This window comes from Aquila chrysaetos, chromosome 5 (assembly GCF_900496995.4).
Source record: "Aquila chrysaetos chrysaetos chromosome 5, bAquChr1.4, whole genome shotgun sequence".
Classification (NCBI taxonomy): Eukaryota; Metazoa; Chordata; class Aves; order Accipitriformes; family Accipitridae; genus Aquila; species Aquila chrysaetos.
Window position 1 is genome coordinate 51,255,670 of NC_044008.1, and position 27,806 is coordinate 51,283,475.

A 27,806-nucleotide genomic window follows, 5' to 3' on the forward strand; every position below is an offset into this window, starting at 1 on the left:
AATTATTTGCATTTTAAAGGTGTTCCCCGACCAAATGTAACATGGTTTAAGAAGAAAGACATTCTACAAATCAATTCTTTCTTGGTTTTGAATGGCTCTTTATTTCTGAGGAATGTTTCCTATGAAGATGCAGGAACATACACTTGCAGAGCAACTAACGCTCTTGGAAAAGCTGAAGCTGCGTCTGTTCTTCACTTAACTGGTAAGTGCTAAATGAGAATTCCTTACTGATAACAACAATGAGCCACTTCGATTATGAAGTTTAACCAATAAAATAGTGGGGGGGATATTTTACACTTTATTATGAACTTGGAATTTTTGATTGCATCTGACTCCCTGGGATCTGTTCTCTATTTTGTGTTTCCTGTAATAGTGCATCTACGTACAGATGGTTTGACTTGTGACTTCTTCAAAAGTTGTTCCATCTTCTTGCTTCCAGGCAACAAATATCAGCCCTTAAACCAGCAGACACATTAGAAAAATAAATCTACTGCCATATTATATTGATCCCAGTGCTTCTATCAAGGGAAACAGGCAGGCTTGAGTTATTCAGGAAATCTGCAGTGAAATGAAAGCAAAGGCTGGGTTTGGTTGTGGTGGGGTTTTTTGGTTTTGGGTTTTTTTTTTTTTAATTATAGAGGCCAATAAAACATAGGGATATGGAAAACAAAAAATTCTGAATATGAACTGCTAACTCTCAGAATAGAAAATGTAAAGAAAAACTCCATTTAAATGACTCTATTGTAAGTAGATTAATAATGTATAATACAATCACACCTTGCAAATAGCTCCAATAAATGGATCATTCAGCTCTAGAGATTAACTTTCTCACCGTTTTGCTGTACGAAGTACAACGCAGTTATACATGGCCAATCCTGCTACAAAGCTTGCTTTCTTAGGCACACATGTGTAGGGCAGGTGATAGATGTTTGGATCTGTTGGGCAAGGAAGACGTATCAAAGACATAATAGGAGTCTCTGTGGGAGGATGAGTGTAGACTGAAGAAGCTCCCTTCTTGGTTTCAGTTTTCTGGGACTGGGAAGATTGCTCACCAGAGTCTGAGCTTCATTTCTATTCCTGGTCACATGACATTAGTTTAAATAAATCTTGAGTGGATAGGAGAGGGCCAAATTCTGCAATTTTTTTGGCTGTGCAAAACTGCAATGAAATGGGAGAACGTCTGGTGTCAGGACTTGCAGATTGCACTCACTCAACATTGTCTAAAGTGACATCATGTCAGCCTTTTGGACTTTGCTACAGCAATTACTGCCTGACCTGGGGCAGTCAAGCAGTAGAGCAAAATCTGTGCAGCCTTTCTAATAAAAGTTCCTAAGGGCTGACAAGGCACCTAGTCTTCTGCCTGACGGGACTGGCCTCACTGTGGTTCTGTGGAGGCTTTTTTATCCCAGTGTTTACACAGACAAGCAGGAGGCTTTGTACAGACATTGCACACTGAGGAAAAATGTTGACCCAATGTAAAATGACCCACAGAAGTTAGAATATAACAAAAGATTTAAACCGTTCTGGAAGGAGAATCATAGATATTATGCACATTCATTAAAATAGAAATGTTGACTAAGTGGCAAGAACTGTGTGTTACTGACAGATTGCCCACATTTTTGGCAGTTATTCTGTCTGGCATATGATAAAAAGGAGAAGTTGCTATAGTGATAGGCATATGATTCTGCATACATTATGCTATCTCTATGCATAATGAGATTTTAAAGGATTTTCTTCTCTTTTCTGTTGTAGCACTTTGTCATAATTCCATCTAATGGAACAGAGGAATTGGCCTGATTCCATTGAGAGAATTGTTTTTCTTAAAATTTCTGTATGTGAATGACTGGTAATGAAATAATAAACAACATTGTCATGAGAAACAGGAAATACATCATACATCCTGTGAATCTTGTTTTCACACTAAGTGTTACAGGCTTATTTTTCTAATAAATAAAATTCAATAAATTTGATTAATTTAGAAACTTGCATAAAAATTATGAATAATTTCTGCATTTCCCTGTTCCCTATCTGAAGTATATTTGTTAGACGGACAATTTAACTGCATAAGTGAAATTGATCTTGAAGAAATCCAAAGCACTATTATCCTTCTGCTTCATAACTAGCATGTTGGATGTTTTGATACAAATTTTTTTTTTTAGCATCGTGATTTAATTCTTGCTAAGAACAGATCTTATGCATTGTGTTACAGAACAAAGATTTACAGAGAATAACACTCTATTATCAAAGGTAAGCAGAAGAAAGCGTGTCCTAATGGCATCTGGAATTGGTACAAATGTCAGTGTGGTACCTGGAGAGCCACTAAGAATAGGTATGTTGTCTTTTCTACTTTGTCATTTAAATTATATTATATATTCATTTCATCAAAATGGAGGGGGCCCCATGGAGAAAGTGAGTGTAATTCCTAAGAGTTTCATGTTTGGTGACCTTCTGGGTTTTCTAACCATATCTCAGCTTTCTGTTGTCAGGGAGGGAGCCTCAGAGTAAGACACAATTATTTTTTGATTAAGCTTTTAAAAAAAATGTTTTAAAATGGCAACCCTTTAGGCATCATCTAGGTGATTCACCATGAGACTAAAGCTGCATAATTTCTCTTTGAGCTTCACTTGAAAACGATGGGAGGGGATTCAGCTGGGCTCTAGAGGTGTTTTTTTATCTTTCTGTCTAAATGAATATCTCTGTTTCCATCTCTGCTTGTGCCTATGGAGTGAAAATGCAGCAATTTCATTTAATGTGTTTATGATTCCTTTCCAAAACAGATAGAAACTCTTTCATTACAAACCGATTTGCATATTGTAGAGTCTGGGATGAAAACTTCATTCCATTTAAATAATTGTGTCCCCCCCCCTTTGTTTATATAGAAGTTAAATTTGTAAGAACTTACTGAAAGGGAAAATATGAAGAACTATGGCAAGTATACATGAGCTTACACAGCTGATAACCCTTAAGGGGCAGTCAGGATTTTGGGCCATAGCTTGGACTTCAGTGAATTTATGCATACTCTTGTTCTTATTTAGATTGGTAAGGTCTTTTACATGGAATCACACAACCATACATACTTACTCACAAACATTTCAATCTGTTTAGAAAAACCTGCTGAAATGCTGTTGATTTTTTAGGTTGCCCGGTGCTGCCCAGCTACAGAAATACAGTTCACTGGCTTTTCAGAGATAGTCCAATTGAGGAAGTTAAGACCTTGGAATACCGAACCCTGGTTGGGGGTCGTATCCTAGAGGTGAACACCAACTCTGGTCAATTTGCTGGACAATTCCAATGTTGGACTTCAGCTAGTGCAAAACTAATGTCAGTTTGGGTAAATGTCAAGAAGGAAGGTTTGTTGAAAATTATATGACAAATTCTTAAATTTTAAAATATTTTCTTTCACTCTGTAAAGACTTTCCTGAAACCTAATCTACTTTTATACATAGAAAGTAATTCATAAATGCATGTTTAACTTCACATATGTGAATAGTCCCATTTAAGTCAATAGACAATGTCCATACTCAGAGTTGGATATGGGAATTAATGTGTATCCAAATATTATGTGGTGGTCCTCATTTCTTACCTGTGTAGCTGAGAAGCTGAGAGAATGTGGCCTGATTCAGTGTCTTGCTGCTTAAACAGTTTTAAATCAGGCAGATTTTCTCAACTTCCTCTTCAACAAATCATACAAACTGCTGCCGTGATAGCCCACCAAACTGAAACTAAACTGACTTTGAGGTCATCTTTGGAAATATCTTAATTATAATCCAAATAATTTTAATATAATTGCCATATTCCAACATCATTACAATGATATGGTAGCCATGTTATTGCAGTCACCCTTAAACACATTAAGGTACTAGAGCACACTGCACATTCACCACTTTCAATGTTAAGTTTTCAAGAACATTTTGTAATATACTCCAATGTAATGAATGCGCTTGCACAAAACTGCGTTTCTATTAACAGGTTATAAAATGTGCAACTGAGGATTATAGATCAATTTGACAAGGATCTTACATATGCACCAGCAGGACAATAGGCTGTATCTACAAACATTTTGTGAAGTTTTAAATATTTATAGTGCTTTAGAAATTCATTACGTTATAATTGGACTTTAGAAAAGAGAGGTAGGAACTTGGATCCTACTAAAAGTCTGGCAGCAAAGCATCATACTCCATTTGACAGTTCAAAAAAAAAAAAAAAATCTCTAGCCAGTCAATACCGAGGGAATGCAAATCAGGTTTAAAAACAAATATCTGTTAAAATTGAATTTTTTTGCATGTGATTTATCTATTGACCTATCAATATGATTTGGCTTAGTGTTTATGTGCAAAGGACTCAAGCAGTAAGCTCAGATCTTGCAAATCCCCTACACTGTGTATAAGTGTGTTCTCAGTGACTGCCAGTGGATTACTTTTATGGGTGAGAATGGTTCTGGTATGTATGGGATTGCGGAGTCAGTTACATTTACAAAGTAATTTTACTGAAACATATCTATGATCAGAATGTTTATTTTTAAAATCAAAAGTAAATCAAACAATTAATGAACTGAATCAGAAAATATCCTAATAGAGTTTATAAGAAAAAAAATCCAAGACTTGGTCCTAATATAGATCTCATTAAAGTTAAAATTTCTGAACAGGTCTGGCCAGGTATTGAACTATCCACCTGTAGTCTTTAGCTGGACTGCCTTTTGGTTGCCCAATCCCTTTCCAGCCAGGCTGCTCAGTATTTTGGGGAGATTCCATTTTCTAGTCGTGAGCTTTAACTCTGATTGATGCTTATGTAAATGTTTCATCACTGAAATACCCATGCATTTTTAAGACTGCAAAATCTCCTTTGGTGGTTTTTGCACAGTAGGCATATTGAGGGCACTTCTGAGCAGTATCATCCTAGTTAAACAAACAATACAGTCTCTCCATCATAGTTGCAGTCAGTAAATTTAACTATTTCTACTTTGAAAAAGGCCCTTTTGTATTATTTTAAGAAACCCAGAAGTAATAAGGAAACATTGAAAAACAATAAGTTAAAGAATTCATTATGTGCTGGAAGAGTGAGCCTGTGGACACAGCTGGTAGCTATCAATTATTCTTGGTTATTACAGAAAAATCTGACTCCTTCTGTGATCACATAAAAATCTGTCAACATTGCATAGTACTTCATCTTTTACCAAGTGTCAAAAAAAAAAAAAAAAAAGGTGGGGGAAGGGGTAAGTGTGGAATTGTGACTAAATATAAAGGTAGTAATTGTTAGAGGTGATCGGTTTTTAATATAAAATGCTCTTTAAAACAAACTCCTTTTTCATCTTGCCAGATGCCTCGGTGGCAAATTATTTATGCATTAAATATTTTTCTATAGTTTAGTACAGGATTCTCTTAAATCCTGAAATTATGTGAAGTGTCTGCAGTAAGATGAGTTTTCTTCAGAATAAACTTACTGTAGAACAGCAGGAAACCTAGAGAGCCTGATTTACAGTTTCCTCTTTTTAATGCTCATTGTATAAAAATGTTATGAAAGATTTAAAAGAAGTTCATCAGTTCCTACTGTGAGCCAGGTTCTGCCCTTCATGTGCACGCACATATGCTGATCCCATTTGCCTTCTAGAGAACTTCATGCTCGCATGTAAGGGCTGAACTTGAGGGGAAGCTGAGTAGGACTAAATTCTACTTTGGCTTATGGTCCCGTTTCACAATGCTGAAATATTTGCTTTTCTACAGAGGATGCGGTATCTATCTAGCTTACAGAATATGTTGCCAAATCAATTAAAATGTGACACCGTTACAATGTATAGTGGCTCTCTCACACTACTTTCAACTGCACTTCTTAGATTATAAATGGGAATATGCAGAGTGGAGTACTTGCTCTGCTAGCTGTGGGAATTCAGGAACCCGCTCCAGAAGACTACAGTGCATGAATGCAGAGAAGCAGCAAGTAAATGAATCATTATGCAGAGAGCTGCAAAAGCCAGGGATTATTTACCAGTCATGCAACAGAGATGACTGCCCTGCCAGGTAAACTCCTTTCTACTCTATTTCTTTGTGCTCCATATGTATTAAAATGCACTCACAACATCCTGAAATTGTTTCTGTGTTTATACTCTGAGTCTGAAATGTGGGGTTTATTTCATCATGAACCCTAAAGCATGAGAGATGAGAAAATGCATCTCAAGCGGGTAAGGGAATGCTTGATTCAGCTGAATAAATGAGATCTGTGCAAGTCTCCATGCTGCTGCAGCAAGTCTTGCTGCTAGCACACTAACACATTAAAAGCTAAGCTGGAGGTCTCTCTGAGACATTGTGATGTGCTAGTTTTGTGGAATCTGTGCCAACACACAGAGAGAAAACTCGTCATGTTTAGAGCAGCCAGGATACTCTGCGTTCACCTCCTCTCCTTCCGTGCCAGCAGAGCTCTGAGTAGGATGTTTACTGTGGAATGCCTCATTCGTCTCTAATGTCCCTCACCACAGTATCACACTCCTTGCATGTCTTTCCCTGCCAATTTTCTCACTGGATCGACTGGGGTGTCTTGTGATCTTGGGGCAGAGAATCTTTTTATCACAGGCAAGTATACCACAATATCTGATTCCAAAAGCCAGAACCTTACCTCTAGACTTCTTGAGTTGCACTAAACATTCCAGCTCAACAAGGCGTTGCTCTAGGTTTTTAGCAGGAAATCCCACAGGAGTCCTCAGAACAAGTGCTTTCAGTTGCTTAAAAAAATTGGCCATCACTGTCAGCAACGTAAAAATCCGCGAGGGATGAAGAGTCATGCACACATTTTGGAGCTGTCCCTCACTGGAGAATGTTTGGAGAGAAGTGTTAAGACCTTAACTGACATTGTGGGAGTGCATCTTGCCAGTATGTTCTAAACTCTGTTCTAAATACAGAAAACATAGCAACAGATAAATATCAGGAGAAATTTGTTTATATTTCATTATTAGCAGCCAAAAAACCAGATCATCTTAAATTGTGAGTCTGAACTCCAGCCAGCCCATAACAAGCGAACTTTTTGCCAGTGGAAAAATACTGAAATAGAGCTAATAGGTTGAAACACACAGACTCAGTTGCAGGTTCCCCTCTTAAAATCCAGTTATGCAGAGCAGATGACACAGTCAGGAGGATACTAGAGGGCCCGGTGCTCCCCTGAGCAAGGTCATGCCTTTTCAGTGGACTGCAGTGCATGACTTAACAATCTGATTATCACTGGACCCAGACCATTCACCACAAAAACCAACCAGTTATTTCATATGGCTAAACAGACTGCAACCTAAGTCGTCTCATTAAAATGCTTAGATTTATTTTGCTTTTAATTTGGCTTTATGTATTACCAGTGGAAGGGAATTGTGTGTGTACTAACATCATTAACTCTACCTTGAATTATAAATGTATGCTAACATACAAATTGTTTTTCTTTTATGAAGTATTCCACGCTTCCTGTATAGGAAGAGTGTCCTAGTTGCCCAGAAGATAGCCCTGTGCCTGGTTCCTAGTGCCTCTAACCTCTCTCCCTTCCCTGTGTTTACTAACCTGGGAGGGAAGTGCAAAATATTCAGACTTCCTTTCCATTCCCCACTTACTGATTTCTGCACGATCTTCTCATCCCAAGACAGCTCTTTAGAAAGTATCCATAGAATTATAAAGGCTTTAGATGTATGGTCAGTGTCATGGGCTCTTATTATTCAAAGTGTTTTGCATGTGTTTAATCACTTCTCTCCAGCACAGCATAGAAGTACAGTTAAGCAAATATAAGGGTTTAAGCATGTACTTAACTTGTGCTTTAAATGTTTGCCAAATTTGGGCCTTGCTGACTTGCTGTGCATGTACTGCACCAAATGTTTGCAGAAGTACTTCAGCTTTAAAAGGGAGAAAAAGACAAGGGTCCAGACTGTAAAAGATTAATCTTCCTTGAATGGATATAAACTGTTTGACTGTAAGAAAATGAAATAATTGCTAAAGAGGATAGAATATTTTTCCTGTTGTCACAGTTGTGCTACACATAAAGTCCCATTCTGTATTTCTAGCCTAGATTTATGAAAAGCTCCAGTCAAGTAAATTGTATTACCACCTGCTGCTTCCCCGGTATTGTTCCTAGCTGCCACGAAAGACTAAATCTTTGCAACTTCTAATCAATAAATAACGTGTTCTGTTTGAGCCATTACCTAGCAAGATCTTGATGTAAAAAATTTGGATGAGTTATGATACCTGTCACCTTAGTAGTAACTAAATCAGTACTATTCATTTTATAAGTTACGGAAAAGTACGTTGCTCTTCCTTCAGAAATGTTAAATCCAGCAGGGTCTATAGGGTTTGCTTAGTATAACCTTTTGGGTAACAAGCAGTGTAACTTCTGTTAGCATATATTGAGCCACAGTTATCTTAGAAGTCATCAGTTAACCAAATTTATAAGATCTTGCTTAACAACCGAAAAAGCTGATTCTACCTTTTTCACATCTAGAACTGTCAATGACAGGTTATTTTGATTTTTATTTGCAAACAGATTGCTGCAAACTATCAGCAAGTTTGCAATGCTTTCATAGTTGCTATAAATTTGTCTCTGCATCCTGTAGGTGGGTAAGTAGTCCATGGTCTGAGTGCTCTGCATCTTGTGGCAATGGATTTCGCTATCGACAAATAGCTTGTCAACAAGTAAAAGCCAATGGCACTGTGCTGACACTGCTACCAGATGCTTGTAAACACAGAGATCGTCCTGTGGGAAGGAAATCCTGTATGGGTCATTTGTGTACAGTGGGGACAGTACAGACAAAGGGACAGGTAAGTTACAGAGTTTGTCTGGAAACTCCTTGTATTATAAAAGTGTATCAGTGTCATCATACCATTGGCTGAACATCTATTCTCTTGCACAAAGGAAGAGCTATGTGGCACTAGTTGTAATTACCTTTCAGACCAGTGAATTACAAATCCTGGTTTTTTTCACTTTGTGATGTCTGAGCTACTTTTATTTGTTGAAGACGTGATCTGAAACCTGAGTATTAGTTTCAGTATATTTTATAAGCTAATCCATTACTATGTATTCCATTTTTTAAGCTAGTATATTCCTTTTATTGCAGTCTTATAAGAAAAGTTTGCATAGCTGTACTTGTGAAGTCCCCAAAGAAATATGAATGTGCTTCAGAAGCAATTGCCACAATATTTAAGAGAACTCTGCTTTCTTATATTTTCTGTTTCTTCATTTGTGCAGTAAACTTCTGTTCATATTGATATGATTTTTATAATTATTAACACAGTATTTACTATTCAAGAAGCAAAGTAATGAATTAAGAGAATTAACGTTGCTGCATCCCTGATACAGGTATTAGCAAGGCAAGTTGGTGATTGTCAGAGCTACAGAAAGAATGTTGTAGCACTAGAGGTGTGAAATGATGAGAGCATAGACAAGGGATTTAGCTTTATAAGTAGGTAGGAAAGTCAGTATCTTGGCAAAATTGCACACAGAGAACCCAAAATATCTAGGTCTTACCCGAACTGAGGCGTGATAGGGTTGAAGGAGAAATACAGATCAAGAATTATGACTGGGTTGTGTAACTGGATAACTGCCTAGAGCAGTAGTTGTGTTGTTATTAACTTGGCTGTTTCTTTTTCTTTTCCCTCACCCTTTTCTCTCACTTTTTAGTGTTCTGGTCGCTGTGTAGGCCGCCCTGTAGGTTTACAGCATCGTCACTTTATATGTCAACTTCGTAACGGATCTTTGGTGCCAAACTCTTCTTGTGATGAAAGAAAGAGGTATACAGTTTGAAGCAGTACAAGTTAGATTCTTTAGATGATCAAATTAAAGATATAGGATTGTCAACGCAGTATAAATATGCAAATTCTTATGTATCAAACACAAGGAGAGGAGGTAGTGACAGTCATCCCTTTGTATACACTGGATGAATTCAGGGACCCAAGGAGGGTAATGGATTGGATCAGTGTCCTCTGTTGTGCTAATGGCAAAGCTAGAAATAGAGTGAGAGAATCCTGATTCCCAAAAAGAAAATAGAAATTGGAGTGATCTGCCATAACTTTTTTTTATTACTGCTGAACTAGGTCTCTTCTGATATTACTTTTTATTCTGGTCTACTGCTGCCCAAATTTTGTACAGTAGGTTTTCCTGGGCCTTATTTTATGAACCATGTAAATTGATTTACTAGTTTATGATTACTGAAATAAGGTCTACTTCTCTGCATAAGTAGATCTCATTCTGCCTCTTAGTATGTACTGTTAAGGTATGTATCAGGTATGTAAAAAATGAATAATTGAGGAGGTGTGACTTTCTACTTCAAGGTACACATTCTTTGTAAGAACTCTGTTAATTTGTTTTACTGTCTTTAAACAACTCCTTTCAATACGAAAAGTACTGGCTTTACACCTCTACAGAATCTTAATGAGCAGATTCGCGTGGGGCTATGCTATAGCACGTGGGTGGATGGCAGTCTCTATAAAACATCATAATCTCAAAAAGACTGAATTAAAGACAAATTAAAATTGAATGTGAGAGTCTGATGGCACAAAACTTTGTTCCACACCAAATGTGTAGGTAGGGCAATGAAGAGCAGAGAATAAATGGGTAACAAGTACATACATGGGAATTGTTACCATGCTTCTAGATGACTGAACCCAGCTCTTCATATTTCTTGCTATAGAAGTGCTTCTGAATTGTGAGCCTTTTAAAGCATTTTTGCTGCGCACGCAATGACATTTTGGCTCCACTGGAGTACATGGTGAAACTTCCATTTACTACAAAGAGCCAGGATTTCACTTTGGCAGCTTCAAATGTTCAAGGAGGTTCAGTGTCAGCATAGAAACATTACCTGTGTTCAGGGGAGAGGTTATGCATGAAGAACTTGCAGCATCCAGTATGCAACATTTCAGGGTCAGTTAAATTTTCCTAAAGGTAGAACATTTTTTCTATTCCAGGATTAAGGAATTGGTTTAAAGAAACAGGGCCTTGTCTTTTGTTTCCTCATGAGTGAGGCATGATGAATGGGCATAAAATGAAATACGGGAAATTCAGCTTAAATATAAGAAAAAACTTTTTTTTACTGTGAGTGTTCTCAAACACTGGAACAGGTTACCCAGAAAGGTTGTGGAGTCTCCATCCTTGGAGATACTTGAAACACAAATGGAGACCGTCTTGAGCAACCTGGTCTAGTTCACTGTGCTATGAGCAGGGGGGTGGACTAATCAGTCTCCAGAAGTCCCTTCCAACATTGGTTCTATCATTCTGTGAATAAGGGTGTCGCACAAAAGTAAACAGTTAACTGCCATTTGTTTTCCTCCACAGGTCTCCTCTCAGAAGAAACTGTTCTTCAGAGGCATGTGATGTCTATTGGCGGACAGGCCCTTGGAGGCCTTGCAGTGTGGACTGTGGGAGCGGATTTCAGTCAAGACGAGTGTGCTGTGTACACAGAAAGAGTAACAAACCTGTGGCTGATCAGTATTGCGGATGGAGGAAGAGACCAGTGACCTGGCAACACTGCAATGACACATCCTGTGGCAGTATGTAAATGCTTATTTATATATGAGCATAGTAATAGTTTGTAGCAGTTATATTAGAAAGTGACTCACAGTTGTACACTAATGATTCTGCAAGCATTTGATTGTACATCAAAGGTAAAACTATCCTCTCCAAGGAGCACTTCATAATCCTGGGGTTATTTTTCTCTGAGTTAGGCCAGTTTGATATTAAAGCCTCAAAAGCACTTTTAGAAACAGGATATTTAGGAAGTTGTTTTATGCAAACTTCCCTATGTGACTGTGCCAGTTGTGACTTGTAAGTCTCTGAGCAAGCTGTTAATTCCTGAAAAATGGGGTAGTTTTCTGAAACAGACAATAGGTAAATGAATGCAGTGAGATCACACCTCTTACTTCTGACCTAGTTTAGCTTTGAATCCACTGTTACCAGAAATGCAGAGTAAAATAATTACAAAGCTACCAGGAATCCATCAGCTGTTTACAATTACGATGATACGTTCTACTATTTATCTTTTGTCCATTATAAAGCCTTTTAATGTTTAAATATATTTTTCAGAAGGCGAATGCAAGGATACAACTCACTACTGTACATTTGTAAAGCAGCTAAAGTTATGCTTGATAGACACCTACAAACAAAGATGTTGTCAATCATGTCAAGAAATGTAACTCTTCTATGGAAAGTTCATGATGCTGCAGTGAAGAGATGAGAAGAGAGGTTCATTAAACTAGTCTGCTCAAAGTATATACTTGTAAATAAGACATTAGTCATAACAGTAAAATGGAAACATGGGGCTAATGAAAAAACAGTATTGCAGATTGATATGCTGGACAGGATATTTTTTCTGGGAACTTTCATTATCTGCTCTTTGCAATGGAACTTTTAATGTTTTAAACATTTTCATGTCTGGATTAGGAAGATAATATCATGGCATATCATCTGTAAAATTTTACAGGCCATCACACTATAATTTTAGCAGGGAAAAAGCGTTATCTAAAAGCACCAAGTAGTGCTTACTGTCCTTAACTTATGAGAAAAACAAAGTCACAAAATCCTTTGAAGAATTTTGGAATGCAGCAACTATTGACCCCTAGGTTTTGTTTTTATTGTTTTATCAGATTTAACACAATTTTTAAATTTATAGAAGCTGTGGCTTGTAGCTGTAAAATTTTTGGCAGCAACTTCATTTTCATAAACAGCTTGAGCTTAAGGGTCGATCTCACAGGATATGTTTTACTGATATTAGCTGTCAGATGGATACACAGAAGTACATTCCATTTTTCATGCTTGTATTTATGTGTATGCAGTAAAAGACATTGTAGATGCTAGTACAATTTTCAAAACAGCAGTAGATCTGTTTTGAATAAATGAGGTGTCATTTTCCATTGTTTCTATTCTTCTGCTCCAGTCACTGAAGTACAATCGAAGTTCTGGCATGATTAGACTTCTCTACTGATTTTAAATTAGACACAAGGTTTCCTTGTCAGAGCTGTGAATGAAACATTTGTAAGCACTGTTCTCTTGCACATCAAGTCAAATGGGGAGCCAATAACGGGCCAAATATGGCTGTCAGATTTTCTGTCTTGAATAAATATTCCTCCCCGCCCCCCCCCCCATTAATGGGGAAAAATGTCTGAGGAAGAATTATTAATTATGAAGATAGACAAGTGCAAGAAATATATTTTGAGCAGTTTTCCATCAAGATGACTTTTCATCATGACCATTAGCCATTTGAGTCTTTTGCAAGTTGATAAATTCTGATTATGATATTCCCGGGTAAATTATTTTCCGTATTGCAGATTGTCTCATTAGGGCCGCAAGCAGAGAGAACCCCATAGGAGGCAGCAGATAGATGGTTTATTTCTTTTGTAGTTTCCAAACTACTGCACATATTGGAGCCCTGAATGCTTGTATTGACTTGGATCTTGTGTTACATTACTGAACTACATTACATGCTAATTAGCAGGCATGCTGTAAGAACAGTTTTAGAAACAGCATTCCTGCAAAATGGGTTTGCATCACTGAAAATTAGATTAGCACTACTGTATAGAAAATGTTTAATGTGGACTATTGTGTCCAAGGCTGACTGCAAGGAGAGGATATTCTTGATCATTACCTTTTTAATTAGCAATGGGTCTTGATTGTTTAAGCAGTTTTTTAAATTAAAAGAAAACATTTGTAAGATACTTTTGTAGATATTTATTGTCTGATTTAAAAGTGCAATATTTTGTTTTGTACAGTGTTTAATAAAGATTTTTGGACATATATTTTTTCTTATTACCAAGATTTCTTATTCATGTTTTTCCTTTATATTTAAAGTTTTCAAATGTTAACACATAGCATTTTTTTGTTGCTTTTATTTTGTCTTTGGTTAAGTATGCATGCTATACAGAAGCAGTGCTGTAAATGTTTATTATTGCAATTGGCATGACATTCCTCTGTAGATTATTTTATTGCTTCTCTAGTAACTGAAGATTTTAGCTTTCTTGAACGTAGTTTTGGTATTTCTGAAATAAAGTCTAGTTTGATTATTCAACACTGTGATTACCTAGAGATTGTTTATTACTGTGATTTTCATGGTAGCTATGCTTTCATTCCAAGTGTTATTTTATCATCTACTATGTCCATAATTCTGGGATTTTTTCAAAGCTAAGATTAGTTCTTTTTTTTGACACCTTATCAGACAGGTTCTCAACTTCATTACAGTCTGCTTTGCACTTCTACTAAGAGGCAACATAGATGTAACCTGACTGAAAAAGTGGGGAAGACGATTTGTCAAAATCCAAATAAGTAAACTCTGACTCACTGAAATCTAGAATCAGGATTCTGTAAAAAGGTGGAATAAAGTTACATTTCTTTGCCAGGCCTTCATGTACTGCACCAAGCAGAGTTCACTTAGATCCAACAGAACAGCTCTATGTTTTGTATTTAGTGGGTGATGGGAATCTCTACGTCAAAAAAACTTGTTTCAGAATATCCAATATGTGTAATAGTCTTTAGAAAGAGTAGTCTCATAAATAATATGAATGAGAAAAACCTTAAAAAATTTTATTAAATTGAAAATAAATGTCTAGCAATGAAATGGTGGTGTTTCAGTTATCCTAGATGGTAACATTGGCAAAAGTGCCTGGGTCTATTTAATTTTCCTTTTGTGTCACCAATGCATTCTTTCTGTGCAGTCTTTGGAAAAAAAAAAAGAAAAAAAAATTCTGTACAGCAGTTCTGTGGAGCATGCCGTATAGCACAGTGCATGAAAAGCACTTTCAGAACAGCAATTGAATCCATGAGTAACTTTCCTGCTTTTACATCCTGGTTTAGCATGACATCATAAAATGCTTTTTTTAACAGCTGTTATTTTGAGAAATATTAGTTTTCCAGCCTGCTGTTCATTTTGTCTGCATTTCAATAATATGTTGCTTATGAAAAAGTTGACCTCAAGTATTGAATACTGTCTGAAGGTTTATAATATCATTTGATGCTTTCCCTGGAAGCACAATCAGTAGGGTGTGGCTCTTTCAACTGTAATGTAATAAAGGCTTCTCTCTTTCACTATTAAACTTAGGGGAAAACATTAAGGGCAAAAGGAAAGGGAATACGCCCCCTCCACCCTAAGAAAGTCTTCAAACACATCTGCAGAGGAACTGCTAAATGTATCCAAATATGCCCTCCATAGGTGGCAGCAAATGACTTTCCATAACTTAAGCAGGGGGAAGTGACTTAAGAACTAAAAAAACAGCTGTGAAAATTACAAAAAGCATCTGGGCTCACTCACAGACCCAGAGGAGGAGCCATTTTCAGCAGAACGTGCAGGCACACATAACTTCATGGATTCAGATTGCATTTCCCAAAGAGTTTTCTTCCTCCCTAGAAAAGAGAGCTGGAGGATATTAGGAGCTTCTGTAAACTTCTCATGAGGTACCAAGATTGTGTATAGGATATGGACTCAAGTAGGTGTAACTGTGCGAAGTTTTGACTTTGTTTCCTCAGTTGTGGCCAGACAGAGAATGACTTAAGTTTCATAAAGAAAAGGGTGTTTGTAGTTTGTTTTCTTCTGTGGTGCAGAAGGTTGACAATGAATTGGACTTTCTCCTGTCCTGCTTTTAGGATATCACAGCTTTACATTGCCCTTGTTCATTCCCAGTCCAAAACATGTCTTTACCAGCTGGGGACGTTGAATAATCTTCAGAGAGAAAAGTTTAATTGAATTGCTGTTTCATTAACACAGTAAGTCATATTACAAAAAGACAGTACAAAGACAAAAATTATGTAAAGGTAACTGGTGCTTTAATAATGTCTGGAGCTCTCTCATGCAATGCTTTTATGCACAGCTAATATAATCAGTTCAGCTTTCTTCCTTGCATATGATCCAGTTCCTGCATTCAACAAGTTTCCATCATTGATTTTAGTCCTTTTATTGGTGATTTGGTTTATGAAGTACGAGCACTAATTCTTCAGAACCCAAATGACTGCCCTATACCAATGCGTACAAGATATGCAATACTGGAGTACTGTGATAGAACATGATAATACTGTTAATCATAGATCTATTTATTGGGACTTGCTTAAATCATGAACATAATAGGACTCAAATCAGTTCATCTAGATTTCTCAAAATCAGGTAAAGATACATATAAAAAATACTAAATATCTCGTACAGAAGCATAATCATTCCATGTACAATTTCTATAAAAACACGTTGGTTTCTGTGTACTTGTAACAAGTAATTCTTTGAAGAGCAGACAGACTGAAGCCAGGCCGTCTAGAGATTTCTGCATCTAGGCTGATATTTCTTTTTTTAACTGAGTTTACACTATTTTCTGTTATCTCTACATACACCTTTATAGTTTTCTGCCATCTTCCCCTTCAGACTGCCTCTGCAGTGAACTTTGGCAGTGATAACAGGCTGTTTAGCTTTAAAAAATCAGATAGCAGGATCAAAACCTGCAGTGGATGGATGTTAATTTTTTGAGCCTGATTCTCTCTGCTTCCTCACCATCTACCTTAGAAACTCGAAAACCAATAATCTGTGAAATCTTTTTGTGAAATATGGTTGAATTTGCGCACTGGGTTTAAAAATTACTCAGGTGTGGAGGGGACACACTTAACTGTGTCGGTGTGTCCAAAGCTTTGCATCAGCCTTGTTTCCTTTGGAAGTAAGGCTGAAAAAGCACCATCAGGGAAATTAGGAAACAGAGTCTGATGACCTGCTTTTTATGTCTGAGTGATTTCAAGTATGTGTACAGAAAAAGAGCAAGGGTACTTCTTGTTAATTGCTATCAGAAATTACAGTGTGACCTTTATACTCTCCTCAGAACTGAATGAAGGAAAAGTAATGATGACTAAAGCTAAAACCAGGTTTTTAGAAATGCCTAGGTGTCACGGGATGCTATCCTACGATTTGGGCAGCCAAATGTAAAGAAAAAAAAAATATCTTCTTATCAGATTACTTGAAATATTGATGAGATGAAAAACTGGACTGATGAACTAATTATTTAGGTTATTATAGCATTATTTGCTTACTATGAAAAAGAAGTTATCAAAAGATACTTGCATTTTGCAAATACAATCATTTGACTTGCAGAAAATCTGAAAGAATTAAATGTACAATACATATGCTTGAGATGGAGCATAATGAAATCTGGGAAGGAAACTGGAATGCATGATCAAAAAAAGCATAGATGCCATGTAAGGTGTATTATTCCTATAAAAATTGGCAAATCTTTATTAGTCTTGTAATAAACTTCTGGTTTTGCTTTGATTTTCTTCAAGCTATCAGTTTAAATGCTTTTAAAAGCAGAATTTGCATTATTTAATTTGCTTTCAGTGTTATTTAAAGAAAAAATTAACAAGTAGGATTCCAATTATTTCACCAGGGAGCTTGAAATACTGCATTTAAGTATTATGACACAACAGCTACTTCCTTTGGAATAGGATTACTATTTGACTCAGAAAATTCTGGAGTAAGCTGGCGGAAGAATTTGTGACCATGAGAATCTGTGTTTACATAGACATAACCTGGAGGAGATGGATAATTTGCTGGGCAGATCTCTTGTTTCTTTGGAGTATATTCTGTGCGATACATAGTTTCATCTTGAAAAGGAGCTGAATTAGGAACTACAGCATGTACAGGTTTGAAACTTTGAGCTGGAATGATCTCATGTGGTATGTAATGAGATTTGAACGTAGTTAAATCATAAAATTTTCCTGTGGGTCTTGGAATTTCCTGTTGTTTCTTAGTAATCTCTTGCTGACAGCTGCCCCAAGCTTTAAAGTCTTCTTTCGTAGTAGTATTCCCTTGAAAAGGGGCATTGGTTCTTCTCCCATTAGAAACTGGTCTTACGGGGACAGCAGGAGAAATGTCATGCTTAATGTAATCAAGATGGCTCGTGGAGTTAAAATCCATGTTGCCTGGGGGTGGAACGTACTCTTTTCTTTTGCGCACCTCGGGCAAGGAGACCAACCATGGCTGAAAACGATCCTGGAATTCAGTGACTCCATTAAAATAAGCATTGGATCCAACTTTTGCATTTTCAGGCTTGCAGCTTTTTGCAAGTTGCCCAGGTAGCCCTTTAAAATCATTCCGGTGGGTTGTGAGATCTTCAAAGGGTTGGTTGCTTGGCTTGTACTGTTCTTTTGATCTTATGAATTTTGGTTCCAGTTGATGAACAATATAAGAAGTGCGATGGCTAGTAGCACTATCAAAAGGCACATCTGAAAGCTTGGCTACACAAGGAGGTTTAAAACTTTGCCTGGGATTCAGTTCCCTAGGAACAAAGTCATCTTGAAACGTAGTAGAATTTCCAAACTTCTCTGTAGGTGGGTGGTATATATGCTCCACCTTACTAGGTTCCCTTCTTTGAACTTCCCATGACCTATAGTCATCTTTAAGGCAAAAACAAAACTTCACCATACAAGTGTTATTACTTAAGACCATTCCTTTAAAATTAAGCCAAATTCTTCTGGTATTAAATCTTGCAAAACAAAGAAAATGGATGTGAGAATGTTAAATGTTATCTGCATGTTTGTGATATGACAAAACTGCCTTCTATTATTGGTGTGATAAAAACAGACAAATAGTACATGATGCCCTATTTTGACTATTTCCTCAAGGAAAAAGAAAATGTTGCATGTACATATTTAGTGTGTGTTCTATATAGAAAATAGCCATATACAGGTTTTATATACAATATCTTACATTTTACTTGGAGGTTTATGCAAATATACAAGACTGAAAGGAACCTTATAGGTCAATGGGTCATGTGTACTACTGATTGGGAGAATTCTCTCTCACAATTTCCATATCAACATTACATCATCGTAAAGCTTGTTGGGATTTTTTTTTTCCTTCTTGGGTTTTTCAGTAACACACTGTTTTGCTATGGTTACAAAACTTACTGTTCAGTCTAAACCTCTTCACAGGCAGTTGAAATCAATTTGTTGTCTTGCAATCACTGTACTTACTTCAGCTTCAGTGTTTTTTCACTCCTTGATCCTTACTCTCTGTTGAACTGCTAACATACATTTTAAATGAAGCAATTGCATGTTGTCTTAGTTGTATGCTAAGACTAGGCTAAGTTATTAATTATTTGCTAACTACTACTTACATGTAGGCTAAGTAGAAATATTTAAATTTCCTTATAAATTATTTACAATTAATAAATATAAATAGAATGTATTTATATAAATGCATTTCCATCTAGCATAGGCCTAAGCTTAAAGAAGCTAGTGAAATATAACTGTTTGGGTTTTTTTAAGAGCCTTTTTTCCCAAATTTTATCCTTCCAACCTTTTCTGTCACTGCACTCTCCCCTCTGCTCATTTTGCACCAAGTATTCTAACTTCCTCTTTTAATAGCCATATCTGATTCTTGTTATCCTGGTATCTTGGTATCTTTTCAATACCACTGGCCCTCATTCTCATGAACAGCTTGATTTTCATTACTGTAGGAGATTATATGTCATCATTTATTTCTACTTACTTTTAACTGGGGCTACAATGCAGTACATGTAACAAATTCAGTAACATATTTTATGTATAAAATTTTCTACTGGTATAAAGTATATCAAGGTCACTTGCCAGAATGACTTAAAAGGAGATTTAGTGCCTTTGTGCTGACCATTGTAATAGAATACTTTGTGTCAAACCAGATCATTACTAGGATGATATGCAAGCTACATGGTACACAAGACAAATCTAAAATCAACTTTTGACCTACTCTGTGGAAAAACATGTGTTACGTGAGCTAAAACTATCTGAAAGATATACTGCCACTTTTATTACAACCAACTTTTGCCTGAAATAGCCTAAGCAAGTGTACGTTAGAATTTCTCTCCTTCTAGCCAAGAAAACCTTCGATAAGGCTTTTCGTTTAGAACCAATAAATGTCACCTCTAAACAACTGGAGTGCTGAACATCTTAAGGCATTATCACCTGCTTTTTATTATATCTTACTCTCTGGCCTAAACTAAGAAATCCAATTTCTAATATAGACAATTCAGAATACTACCTTCATCTTGGTTATTTCTCTTTCTAAAGCTGGCATATATTATTACCTTGATAGGTTGGTATGGTATCCAATTTTCCTCCTGTAGTGTGTTTTCTCTCTAGAGGTCTTACTAATGTCACTGGTTGTATTTTATGAGCATTATAATCTTTCTGGTATGTGGTTCCCAGTTCTATCTCTCCCGTCTTTGGTTTATGTTCTTCTTGTACCTGAAAAGGTCGCTTCGCAATATCATATGGTAAATAATCAGATCTGAATTGGGGAAAAAGGAAACACTGGTTAAAAAACTTTTTTCTGATGCAGTCACTTTTGTCATTTTTCCATTATATGGAGAAACAACAACTTACAATGTTTACTCTGAAAAATCAGTCTGATGCCATATGTTAAAGGGATAGCAAGGAGGAAAGAAAACCATAGCACATAAATCTAGGGTCTCTGATGCATGATAGAGCCTTTATTCAAAGGTAGATGGTTGAAGCAACTTTTTCAACACTCCGAGTCTCAATCCCAGTTTAAAAATATTCTTTAAAATATCCAAAAGGAGACTAGAAAAAGTTGCTGCAATTTTACAAAGAAATGATCCAGAAAGCAGAAGCAGAGCAAAGATCACACTACTACAAGTGGCAGCATTTACTAATTGCATGAGGAGAATTGAATATAGTCAGAAACAGCATTTCACTGTTTTTATATGGGCACATTTCATTAAAAAGGTGTATATTACATATGTAGGTGTTTAAACAGTATATGCAGTACACAACCAATCTTGCAGAATGGCATTTGGCCTTTCTATGTATGTCCCTTTTGGTTTTTTAATAAACAAATAAAGAAGTTTCACCTGTTTCCCTTGTAGTTTAAAAGAAAAGCAATAATGGAAAAGGTAAAGGTTTATGCTCCTGTCGCGTTATTAGTAATGAATGAGTGATGTCTTTTTCTAACTCTTTGAAAGATGCTCTTTAATTTCATAAGCCTAACATCAGTCTGTGCACTGACAGGACAGACCTACTGAACCCCTTTACAGTTGGCTTTCTTCAAACTCCTAACAATTTAGAACTGTCTGAATACAATAATCCCTGTTCCTTTTTCTTAAGGTTTCATTTTCCCACTATCTCAGATTCCACACATGTATTACAGAAAGTTCCCCAGCTTGTCAGCTTTTTTGGGCTCGATGAGACCTAGATTTCCAAAACAGGATGAAAACAAGGAGAAAAATTTTAGATTACCTTTACAGGTTAAAGAATGCAAATCTTGTTGTATATGTGCTTCACTATTTTTTATGATCTTTTTGTGGTAACTGTATTTCTACACTCAAAATTTATACTTTTAAATATGTGAAAACTGTAAAAAATGCACTGATTGCACTTTGAAAAAGATTGCAATACAATGTTCAGTCCCCCCTTAAAAGAGAAAGTATGAGAAACTTTATAGAGTAATTGTAAAACACATTGCTTCAAAATGTTTACTTAAATGTTGTAATTCCTTCCATTCTCCCACGATGCACTTGGTACTCTTGTTTCGGCTTAAGGCTCCGAGGAGGAGAGATGTTGCTGTACTTGGGGTATTTTTCCACATACTCTGTTGTGAGGCACGGCTGTTGTCCATTATCATAAATCCTTGTGGGTTTATAAGGGCAGCGATGGCGCCTGGGTAAAACACATCAGATGAGATCATTTTGAATAGTTTCATTTAAGGGGAAAACCCATACCCTATCTACTGGGAGTGAATAACAAATGGGGAAGACTGAACAATGTTAGTAGCTTGAGTTTAAAATCTTTTCTGAGGATAAAAACACAAAATATTGTGCTGATGGCACAGGTCCCAGAGCCCAGTATACTAATACAGTAATAAACAGTATCAGCATGCGGGTTAGTCCTTAGTACAGAATAGAAAGGATAGATAGAGTTGGTCTCAGTCCTCTAAATGATGCTACCACCAAGATGCACTTTCCTCTCTTTTTTTAATCTTTAATGATATTACTAGTTTTATTTGTAAAAATAACTAACCATGCTTCATTTCTCCTCTCATATTGTCTCTTTTTTACTGGTTTTCCTCATCGCTTGTCTTTTTATTTCTGTGCATCTGCTCACCTATTTTCACCACAACTCTTGAGTAACCCTTTTTGATTAAAATTTTAGTGGTGTGAAATCTCATCTGCACTTCTAGTGCTCTGCAGGCCATTTCTGACTTTTCAACCCTTTTTCTTCAAGGACTGACTAAATCCTTTATCCAAAAAGCTAGGTTTGTTTAGAAGTAATGACATCTCTTTTTTTTAATAGGTTTTATTTCAATCACACCTGCTTGTCATTGATGCCTATTTTAATGACATCATTGTGTTAAAAGGTGTTGAGGTATATCATGACTTAATTTATTACTTACACCTTGTTCGTTTTGTGTAAATTATGCATGAAATTAAAATGTACATATTATTTTCTACGTTGCTTTGAAAATCTTGTTATATTCATTCTAATTTGCATAACACACATATCTCTGGTAGTTTGTTTCAAGCACGGCTTTAAAATTTTATTTTGGCTGACGTGATTATTATTTAATCTCTCCTTTAAGGAGATATATAATGAAAGGTGTTCCTCCTACTTGTGGCTGGCAACTTGCAATACTGGTTCAGATATAAGCAAAGGGAAATAACAAGAAATAACTTTTAAAATAAGTGAGTCTTGTAAATTCTGTACATGAAAAGCAAAAATAACTGAAGAACATGAAGAGTAAAAGTGTACAGCTCTTCCTGGGTACAAATAAATTCAAGTTTCAGGAAGCTAGATACCCAAGGAATAGTTCAAAGGTCTGCAGAGAAATTTAGCTAGCACTGAATACCAAAAAGGAAAAAAATAAATTAAAGCAAGGTAAAACAGAATACAGAAACAGACATGAAGGACTCGTTCTGGGAAAAGTAAAATGAAAGATACACTAAAAGAAGTTATCTGGAACTGGACATCCCTAAAGCTGGTATTAGTTTGGGCTGCCTGACTTTGCCAGCTCATTAGTTCAATAAATGAGAAATGAAGTAGCCCTGTCTAAGATGCCAGATCCTTTCAAAGCCTCAGGTGCTTATTCCTTTTCAATCAAGGTGCAATGGATAGTCAAGTAACAATTGAGAGACCTATTAAGAATATAGCAGAGAAAGGAAAAACGATGAAGAGGGAAAGAACAAGAAGGGTAGGAAAACAAGGAGGTAAGCGCATGCTATTTCTCAGCACAGTGCTTGCCTGCCACTACATTTTTCATGAAATTCAGTTACCACCTTAGTAATATTTTTTTCAGTAAGTATAAACAGCATATGCTGTGTCATGTAGCATCTAAAAGTAACAGCCAAGCAGAAACTAAAATCATTGAATATATGTTTTGAAAGCTAATTGAAATACAGGGTATCAAATTATAAAGTTCTTCACATATTTTAGGCATACAATTCAAAGGAGTTTGAAACAAACAATACTCATCTGCAAAAACTTCATTCAGTTTGCCTTAAGCTGGTCCAGAAGACCAATCGCCAAACAAAACACCTTCTCTGTTCTGGTATCACCAGTCTTTAAGGACTTAACTCTCACTATTGTCTAAGCAATATTGTCAGTATATCCCCTGTATTGCTGAATGGTCATGCTACAAACAGAAATAAATACTCGAAAAATTATTACTTGCAGAGTGACCCTGTAGTTCTTGGTAGATTCAACACAGAGGTGAAAGTAATCTAACATATCTCTCCAAGGAAAGAAGTTTTTGTAATTGCATTAGAATTAATTTCTGAATCAAAAATGTTCTTTATCCCAGTCATTTCTAGCATAAGAAATAATTATGAACAGCCTCTAACTATGGTCAAAATTACTTGGATTCAGATGAGACTGTTCAGGAAGATCCTACATCCTACTCTGTGCTGTGAAAGAACTTTCAGTGGGCCTAAAAGGCAATGTAAAATTACCTTAATATCAATGTGAATTTGACTTGGAGAAGAGATCAGGGGTTTTTTGGTTAACTAATAAATCTACTTTTGGATGTTGTCCAACTGCTAAACCAAAAGTTTTCATTTAGATAATAACTTTATAAAACTGATTACATAGGGCATCACAGTTCTTTAGAGATACAGTGCTAAGAATCATCAAAGATGACAGATTACAGCTCAGATAAATGAAATATGTTGCTTACAATTTGGCCAGAACTCCTTGAGTCACTGTTTATTTTAAGCTTGTTACTTGTAGTTATCTTAAGTTCAACCCCAGAGTTACTGATAATTAAAATGAATTTGGTGAGAATATGCCTTCCCCCATGACTGGCTGATGCCTCCTTTGATGGATTATTATTCTTTCCCTTCTTTGAGGGAGACTAACTATCTTGTGGCTTCCATAAGGCCTGAACAGAATCTCAGCTAAATAAAATTGACAGTATATGAGCTCCCTAGTGCCAAATCCTGTTGCTCTGATTATTTTAACAGAATGATGCTGAATTTCAATTATTTAGGATCTGGCATACATACAGTTGTTTTTTATACAATGCTAAGAAGACCTTTGAAGTTTTCCTACAAAACATTTTTCTCCCAGAGAACTAGACTATTAATGAGAAAAAAATAGTGTTTATCATCATAAAAAACTTATTCAAAAAAAAAACCAACACAACTCAAAGTTTTTATTTTTTAACTGCAAGTGCACACCCTATGGCCTGAAAGACAGAAGTTATGTAAAAGACAGAAATTATGTAGGGACACTGTATTTTTGAGAGTCATCTACTTTCCTAGTGTTGACAGAAGACCTGGAAGTTTTTACTGGGTTTGCATGTATTTACGTATGGTCAGTGTGAAGGCTTAAATATCCCATATTTTAAAGAAATCTTTCCTTTTAACTTACATTTATTCAGGAATCTAGATTTTTATGATAATAACAAAAATACAATAAATGGGGAGAGCTGTCAGACTGAGAAGATAAAGCAGTAGTTTATATCTCAAAACTATACTTCTATGCTTTTGTATGCTATGATTATCTTTTACAGTAGACAAATACTATTCTTGAGTGCAGAGAGTACATCTACCTCAGAGGCCTTATTCTTTTTTGGAAGCCAGATTTAACATCCTGTATTTGCTGTTAGACATTTCTGTTGAGCCAGTGATCTGAAGCCTGACTGTACTTGCTAGCAGGGCTAATTTTTCTCTTGTATTAAGTTAACACATTTGGAACCTACGGCAAATAAATAAAAAAAAAAATTTCCTTCTCTTTATGGATGCAACCCCAAGTCAGACTAGCTCATACTTTCTCCACATTAAAAATATACCAGCTCTAAAATAAGAAATGGATCTGGAGTATCTTAGGAAACAATACAGAATCTAGCCATTACACTGCACAATGCAGTTTTGAGAACATTTTTGTGGTGTATTAAAAAAACCCTCCAACCAAACTCACATTTCTACCATAGCAGCTTGAAAATTATCATCATACTTCCTTGGCAGCATCTTATGCTACTGCAAAAGTCCTAAAAGTCTTAGGCTCGAGAGGCTAGAAATTATGTCAGTTATTAAAAATGGAGAAGTCCCCAGCATTAGACCTATTTTGCAAATAGATCTTTGAGCATGCTCAGCACCGGGTACACTTCCAGTGTTTTTTGGGATTACGATTATTTGCTGATTTTGAAAAAGATCACCTAATAGGCACGGAAAGTGATTCAGTCTAATAAGAAGGAATCTATTCAAAATATTCTTAAAAATCTTGTAACAATTATTTGATTAAGAGCCCAGGACTGCAACCCCTAAGTATGAACACTAGCACTCAGATGTGAGCCTCTAATGAATGGACTGTGTATGTTACAATGCAAAAAAGGTCATTCTGGAATTTTGGAGGCTCTTCTCATTTCCCTGTAAAGAGAAAGCAGAATGAAGTTCTTGTGTTACTGACTTTCCTTCCCTGTATTTGTAAAATTTTTCCAAGTGTTTTTTTCTTCTGTAAACAGCTAGGAAAGATTGTTTCCTTCTATTTTATTATTTAGAATTAAACAGTATCTCCACAAAATTTCCTGCAAATTGCTAAATAACTTCTACAAAATATTAGATCTTTTTCTTTGCTTTGAAATCTATTCTAAGATGTGTATGCATTACAATATCCAGGTAACATTGCCAAGCTACCAGTCTTCCCCTAAACACAGAAACACTATTACACTGAAGCAAACACAATGTACTGCTTAAACCAATAATGGCTTAAGATTTTACTGACTATAAAAACTTCAATGATGTTTATTTTAAACCGTAAGTTTTGTGCATGTGTTATTCAATTATTCATACCATTAAACTGGGTTTTTGAATCGAGAATTTTCAGTGGAGTTGAACCTTGTTTTGTGCTGTCAGATTGCGTTATCTCACCATCTTTATACTTGAGCCTGAGCCAGATTTGTTATCTCATCATGAAAACAATGTGTTCCAAGTCTTCATTAATCTAGGACTTTTGAAACAAATTTATGGGGCAAACTACACCCACAGTCTTGGCCAAAAAGAACATGAGAAGCTTTACATACTGCCTGCCTCTCATCTCTGTCTACAGATCAAAAAAAAAGAGTGGCTGATGAACAGATAGAGAGACTTCCCGTACAGAAACACATAAGGAGCGTGTCTGCTATACAAACCTCAAAATGAAACCTGCAGTTCATGGTGCAACCATAGGGTTGGCCCTGTACTTCCACAAGTTGGTGATCACACTCTTGTGATCTTATGATGACTCTTCTTGTATGTAGTTGATAGACTTTTTTGGTTCTGGTTTTTTTTTAATATTAAAGACTGAATCTTTGAATCCTAGGATGAGAACCCTAGGATGATTATTTTTCTGTTTTTTTTTTTTTTTTTTTTTTTTTGAAATAGAGAAGAAATTGAAAATATTAACAGTACTGACTCCAAACCTATAAATGTATATAGATGAATTTTGCAAGGTTTAAATCCCTTATGATTTGGGAAACTTGACCTGTGAATTTTTTTACCTATGGCATTGCTAATATTGCTTATAGACCTGTAATAGTAATTTTAAACAAAAAAATTGCCTGCTGTACCCTTTTATGCCAGCCTCCCTGGGCCAAAGAGGCTGTAGTACAATGACGAACTGTGTGTGTCCATATGGGATCATTGAATGTAAAGAAATAGTGGGGCTTTCCTGCGCGGTGGAGAGTATTACTGGATGTGATGTTAGAAACGCAGATATATTAAATCTATTTTAAAGGCCGCAGTGCTCGCACAGGTTTCTGTCAAGGCTGATTCAGCCAGAACTCTTCTGAGGGTTCCTTTGCTGCAGTCCCTCAGTGAGAGCTAGCTCTGCTTTATGGAAAAGCCTGATCCTGAGGTTCAGTCTAGGTGGCCTTGAAAGACTGTCTCCATTCTTTTCTATTTTAAGATCTGCTTTTCCCCCTACCTGATTTAAACGTAAACCTATTACTTCCTATTTACTGAGAAAATCCCTTCTAGAGAAAAGGGAAGCCAGAAACTGTTGAAATGGGAATGTTACCCAGTTTCTGCCTTCCGCCTGCTAGAAACGGTAGCCGCGGCCAGGCACGGCGGGGGTCCCCGCGCAACCCGGGATGGGTTTGGGGGGGGGGGGGGGCAAGATGAGGGGCGTTGGGAGGGCGCGGAGTGCTGAGGGGGAGCCGCCGCCATGTTCCTGGGGGGACGCCCTCCCGGGGGCCCGAAGACGGTGGCGGCCCGCGGGGCTGCTTACCCGCAGGTACAAATCTCACACAGACACCGAGGCGGCTTCATGCTCCCTGCGGCCGCCCCCGCCTCTCCGCCGCCGTAACCAAGGAAGCGCTCCGTCGCGTGGCAACGGCGGCGTCCTCCGCCGGCTTCCGTCCGCCGTCACGCACCGGAGGG

General features: G+C 36.7%; 2 protein-coding genes across 2 annotated transcripts in view; one reads left to right on the forward strand and one right to left on the reverse strand.

Annotated features, from left to right (window-relative positions):
* ADAMTSL3 (ADAMTS like 3) overlaps positions 1-14,008 on the forward strand; it is a 189,045-nt gene extending 175,037 nt beyond the window's left edge. Inside the window, 8 exon segments of the mRNA XM_030013720.2 lie at positions 20-202; positions 2,210-2,329; positions 3,138-3,350; positions 5,831-6,014; positions 8,570-8,774; positions 9,634-9,743; positions 11,284-11,498; positions 12,031-14,008. Coding sequence (XP_029869580.1) covers positions 20-202; positions 2,210-2,329; positions 3,138-3,350; positions 5,831-6,014; positions 8,570-8,774; positions 9,634-9,743; positions 11,284-11,498; positions 12,031-12,140 — 1,340 coding nt within the window. The 3' untranslated portion in view covers positions 12,141-14,008.
* A 1,659-nt stretch (positions 14,009-15,667) lies between these two features.
* SAXO2 (stabilizer of axonemal microtubules 2) lies at positions 15,668-27,788 on the reverse strand. The gene is made up of 4 exons (XM_030013724.2): positions 27,655-27,788; positions 21,436-21,615; positions 20,025-20,227; positions 15,668-18,354 (listed from the first exon to the last, which is right to left on the reverse strand). The coding sequence occupies exons 1-4, from the start codon at positions 27,693-27,695 to the stop codon at positions 17,372-17,374; spliced, it is 1,407 nt and encodes a 468-aa protein (XP_029869584.1). The 5' UTR covers positions 27,696-27,788; the 3' UTR covers positions 15,668-17,371.
* Positions 27,789-27,806: the final 18 nt, after the last annotated feature.